The 6,000-nt window shown below is 48.0% G+C and overlaps 1 protein-coding gene across 2 annotated transcripts in view; it reads right to left on the bottom strand.

Annotated features, from left to right (window-relative positions):
• Window positions 1-220: 220 nt before the first annotated feature.
• NTF3 (neurotrophin 3) overlaps window positions 221-6,000 on the bottom strand; it is a 72,910-nt gene continuing 67,130 nt past the window's right edge. For both annotated transcript variants that reach the window (XM_079775221.1, XM_079775220.1), the window contains exon 2: window positions 221-1,151. In XM_079775221.1, the coding sequence (XP_079631347.1) occupies window positions 357-1,151 (795 nt within the window). In that variant the 3' untranslated portion in view covers window positions 221-356. The remainder of the gene's footprint in view (window positions 1,152-6,000) is intronic.

The following is a 6,000-nucleotide window of genomic DNA, read 5'->3' as shown; positions in this document are numbered from 1 at the left end:
GGAGGGGGATATTACTGTGTCTATACACAACTCTGACATCATCTGATTTTAACAAGTTTACTAAAACGACAGTCATGGCCTTGACAATACTGAATGCAAAATACTGGTGTACACAGATTTTACAGAGCGGCTCCAGAGAGCTGGGTCACAAAATAAGGTTTAACAGATGGGAGAGGCCTGAGGGAAGGCAAGCACACGGATTTTATTGAGAAAAAAAAGCTTATATACTGTAGGGTTGCTGAAGTTTAATAAATAAAGGTCAACTTATAATATATAAAAACAATATAAACATTTATATGCTACATGCATATCATATAATTTAAAGTAATAATTTATATATAGGGAGAGATGCCAATCTATGTTCTTCCGATCTTTCTTGACAAGGCACACACACAGGAGGTGTCTATCCGTATCCATCGCCAGCCCACGAGTTTATTGTTTTCTGACGTCAGTGCTCGGACATAGGTTTGGGATGTTTTGCACTGAGAGTTCCAGTGTTTATCATCAATCCCCCTGCAACCGTTTTTGACAGGCCTGGCTTCTTTACATCTCGTCTCATAAAAATATTGTTTGACGGGAGAGTTGCCGGTTTTGATCTCCCCCAGCACCGTGACCTGGTGTCCCCGAATGTCGATGGCCGATGACTTGTCTGTCACCCACAGACTCTCGCTGTCACACACGGAGTACTCCCCTCGGTGACTCTTGTGCTCTGCGTACCTCTTCCGCCGTGATGTTCTGTTCGCCACCTCGGGGTTGCCCACGTAATCCTCCATGAGATACAAGGGAGGGGGCTCCAAAGGGGTGCTATCGCTCAGCAGGACCCGGGGGGAGTTGTAGCGTCTCTGTTGCCGCAGCAATTCCGTGTCCATTGCAATCATCGGCTGGAACTCTGACTTGGCGGGCTCGCCCTGCTCCGGCTCTCGGGGGGCCTCTGCTTTGGGCAGCGTGCTCTGGTAGTTCTCCTTAACGTCCACCATCTGCTTGGAAAGCTTGTTTTTCAAAATATCTGCCTGGATCAGCTTAATAATCAGGGAATTTAGCGAGTCTTCTGGCAAACTCCTTTGATCCATGTTGTTACCTTGGATGCCACGGAGATAAGCGAGAAATATCACATAAAACAAGATGGACATCACCTTGTTCACCTGTAAGATCTGAAAAGGAAACACAGGTGTTACTAGCAGGCTGTGGTAGCTGACGTCATTCTGGGACCAGCTACCTGAGCCAGAGTGTCCCTGTTCGGGTAAGAGAGAGCAGGGTGCCACCATTCTAGGTGAGCAAACAAAACTCTGACGTCCCAAGACAGAGCTCGTCGATCTTGATCCCCAACTCTGGGAATCTAAAGTGTTTTTCTCTCCTAGACTTCCAAGTGCCTTCAGCTCAATTCTGTCTTCTAGCACTGTGGCTGTGTGATGGGGAAAGAGATTGTGTGTGTGTGTGTGTGTGTGTGTGTGTGTGTGTGTACAAGTTGTATAAGCAGGAGGGAGAAGGCAAAGCATATTTTTAAAACAAAATGAGCCAAAAACATTTCTGGAGAGAATTATAGATTAAAGGGGTTAGGTCTCTTCCTAGGACCCAGGGCACAAAGGCCGAGGCAGGAGGAGACTGCATGCCAGCCCTTCTGCCTCTGCTCTTTGCTATTCACACAGCCCCCACTGCACTTGCATCTGACGTCTGCTCTATCTGCAGCCTTCTGTTGGGTGTGGATGATGTCCTGCCACTTCTTTAGACGTCATTTGAGCCTGGAAAGACCATAGCCCTCCACCTTGTCAAATCATGAAGAAGTTAAACCTGAAAATTATAAATGCATATTTACAGCTTTTTATTGGCAACAGCAGCCTTGCAAATGTCTCAAGAGACAGAGCTCTACTGCTCCCACCCCCCACCCCCCCAAAAGCAGCCCTTGGAGTCTCTCAAAGGAATACCCTGCGGCTGGGTTGGGTTGGTTGCTTCTGTATGGTGACATCAGAGAAGGGCTCAGCCCTGACTGGGCCACGCCTGGTGGAGCTGTTCTCCTCCCCTTGTAAAGGACCATGTGGGACCACTACCTACTCTGTGAGAGGGCCTGAGTTTCAGGGTGCTCTGCCAAGCTCTCCAGTGAACATGCTTTCCCAGGACACCCAACTTCTCCGCAGAGACTGTCTTCATTCACAAGACGGCAGCAGAAGCTGGAGAGGCAGCAACAACCAGCTGAAATTAATGAGCCGGACTTGCCCTGAACTGCAAGTTTCCTTGCTGATTAATTGTTCTTGTTTAGTTTATTACAGTTTTCATTACAAAAAGTCTCAGTGGTTAGATTTCTAATTCTGATATGTCCTTGTTTAAATGGCATTTTTAACCCATCAACACACTCATTCTGTTGCCATAGCAGAACCTCAACATGAGGTTTCCACTGAGTCCGTGTGGAATTAGTGGGCTGATCTCAAGATACCGTCCATGCTGGTCTCTCCCTCACTAGGGCAAAGCCCTGATTCTCAAAAGCTTGGCCCTGGAAGAGACTCTCAGGGTGGCTGCATGGGTAATCCCATGGTTAATACCCTGTTATTCACACCACCTGCCGGGAGGTATCCATTCTTTAATCACCATTGCTATCACCTCGCTGGCCCCCAGGGGTATACTGTTTCTTCTTTAAAGCTATGTCTTAGCATGGAAAATAAAAACCCTTCCCTTGGTTCACCTTTGGCACTTTCAGAAAGACTTTACTAAATCTGGGGGAAACAGAAGAGAAATAAACAAAGATGGCATGAGAAACAGAAAACCCATGCCTAGCCTGTCCACACTAACTCATTCCCAGGACTTACAGACGCAGCCTCTTTTCCCATCTTGTCTGAAGAACTGCTCTCTTATCCCCAAAGGCCAGCAAGCAATGTTGCAGGCACTTTGTTCCAATTTCCGCCTCTCTCTGATAAGGAGACCATCTTTTTTTCCATGGGAACCACTCTGTGGACAACTGACTCCCTCAAGGTTAAAGCTGAGCAAAGGATTCTAGCTTTGCTGCCCAACCCTAGAGTTTGCCCTAGGAATCATATTATCCCAGGAAAATGGTTCCCACAGGACAACTCATCTCCCTCTCACTCTGCATATAAGTGACATTTCCTTCCATCTTGTAGGACCAACAAAATAAAACTTGAAAAATACAAGTATATCCTACATACCACTAGAACAGGGGTGGGGAACCTATTTTCTGCCAAGGGTCATTTGGATATTTATAACATCATTCTTGAGCCATACAAAATTATCAACTTAAAAATTACCCTACTATATTTGGTCAAACATTTAATTAACTCACCCCTGATGCCTTGGCAGGGCCAGACCAAATGATTTTGCAGGCCTTCTACAGCCCAAGGGCCAGACATTCCCCATCCCTGCACTAGAATTATACCCCCTTCTCCCACCTCACCACTCCCAAACAGAATAAAGCTTCAATAACATAATTTGAGACTAAATGTTTATGAAAAATTTTTATTAAATCCCCTCAAATCCAGCCACTATAAACACAGAATATCTGCTCATAAGGAAATCGATCAAGTATGGTTAGTGGGGGGAGGCCCAAGGTAGAATAAGAGTCACTGTATAGATTAACAAGGTCAATATAAGGGTGAGTTGATAGGAAGAATGAAAGATGATACCAATGGTTTGGGAATGCATCTTTATGGCTGGTGGTCTCCATACAGAATTACAGGGTATTAAAAGGAGATGATCATTTAATCTAATTCCTTCATTTTATAGAAGAGGAAATCCTAAACCACAGTTTAAAGAAGAGGGGAAGACACAAGGGAAAGAGAGAAGGGTTCTCTGCACTTCGGACCTAACCTCCCTTTTCACCATTTTATGATTGGGCTCTTACATTCTTTGCCCCAGCTCCATTCACTATTCAGAAGGTACTTGGATATGCTTTATAACCCACTAGAGGCCCAGCACACGATTAAATCGTGCAGGTAGGGTCCCTAGGCCTAGCCTCCTGCAATCAGGGCCATCTTCTGCCTGTTAGCCAGTCCCCAGGCTGAACGCCACCTCTGCCACCAGGCTCTCAGGCCATTGGGATCACCAGCTCATTCCTGGCTGCTCCAAGGCCTGTGGGAAAGCGGGCACGGGAGACTTCACCTCCATGCGCTTTCACTGGGCCGGCCGCTGATGGAATGCGCTGCCTGCACAGGGCCGCTCACGTGGGCGCTGCTGCCATCACTGACGCTGCTGCTGCTGCTGTTGCTGCTGCTGCTGATGATGATGATGGGGCTTGAGGCACTGAGGGAGGCTGCGGGGCGCTCCTGCGACCTACCCATCCCAGCCTGAGCAGTCCCGAGCCGGGCAGCGTGTTCCATCAGCGGCCAGCCCAGTGAACGCGCATGGAGGTGAAGTTGCCAGCACCTGCTTTACCACAGGCCTGAGCCCCCAAACAGCCGAGGATGAGCTGGTGATCCCAATCGCCTGACAGCCAGCCTGGTCCTCTCACCACCCACCCCGATTCCCCTGTTCAACTCGCTGATCCATCGGAGCCTGTGGGCTGGGGGGAGGGACCAAAAGGTCAGCAGTTCAGCCTGCTTGCCAGTGGCCAGTTCCCAGTCCCACCCCGTCCCTGCTCACAGGCGGGGATGGGGGAAGGACCCAGAAGTGGTCAATGGCAACCGGTCGTTTGGTCGTTTTGGTCGTGACACCTCTTGGCCTTTTATTATTATGATGTGCATGTGTACTCCCCTCACCTTGCACACTTTCATCGCCTCTCCATGGAAATTTTACCCATTCCTCCTTGCCTGGTTCAAAAACTACCTTTTCTAAGAGGCTCCCAGCAGAAGCAATTGCCACTTCCTTTGCATTTCCTGCAGCATGTTTTTCAAATGACAATGGTGGCAGGTATGGCATCCTTCATGGCATCACATGGCTTACTTTCTAGACTCTCTCTTTTCTGAAGTCAGGAGCCCCTTCTTCCCTGCTTGTGTCTGTGCCTTTCCCTGCTGTCCACACCACAGTGCACACAAGGTGGAGGTGGAGGTCTGGGTGCCATGAGTCAGAGCTGGAAGTAAGGGTGGCTGAAGGCAGAACCAGTTTCATAATGTGCAGGGCCTCATGCAAAAGTTATTTAGAGGCAGGGTGGCTTCAGGTGTGACCATGTATGAGCCAATGTGCGGAGTCTCCAGGCACATGTCCCATTCTCCCATTGCACTTCACTTACAAAACACATATTCAGAGATAAAGTTCTTAAGAATTTCAAGATAACAACAGAGCATTGAACCCTGAGTTCAACGGGGTCCTCTTTCTGAGTGTGGGACCCCAGGCCACTGCATTGGTGCACACCCATAAAGCCAGCTTTGGCTATAGGAGCTAAGATGTTCTATCTAGGGAAATTGTTTGAAGGTAGAGTAGAAATCCATTTTTGGTCAGGAGGGATGGGCAAAGCCCATGGATTACTGCATTAAGAGTGTCATGTTCAGAGTGGTGGAGAGGAGCTATGACTTCGGTGGTAATCTTACAGAGAGAGCCTGGGGTTGGGGGGCGGCGGGAAGGCCCTTGAGACTGCCTGCTTTCTCCTCCAGGCAGCGGTGACCGAGGATGGAGGGAGCTGAATGAAGTAGTGGGAGAGGTCAACGTTGTCAGGGAGAAATATTTTTTTAAGAAAAGTTTATTGATTTTGAGAAAGAGATGAAAGGGGGGGGGTGTTGGGATGCAAAAGTGCAACATTGATCTACTGATTCCTGCATACCCCTCCACCAGGAATTGAACCAGCAACCTTCCAGTGCTCAGAAGACACACAACCAACTGAGCCATACTGTGCCGGGCAGGGAGAAATATTTTACCACTGATCTTCCCATGAAAGCATGGTGAGCATGAAAAGCAGATTGACTTGTAGTTGATTTTATTGTTGTTTTTAAATTCTCTACCGACAATACTACTGCTTGCACAAGTACAAAACTGGTGGACTTTCCTACCACCCCACATGGGTGCACACTGCCTCTGGGAGACCAAAGGCATTTTGTGAGTTAGAATGCAGGTCTCCTGACTCTTTTA

Source organism: Cnephaeus nilssonii (genome assembly GCF_951640355.1).
Source record: "Cnephaeus nilssonii genome assembly, chromosome: 6".
Taxonomy (NCBI): domain Eukaryota; kingdom Metazoa; phylum Chordata; class Mammalia; order Chiroptera; family Vespertilionidae; genus Cnephaeus; species Cnephaeus nilssonii.
The sequence above is the reverse complement of the archived record's forward strand: the minus strand, read 5'-3'. Positions and strand labels throughout refer to the sequence as shown.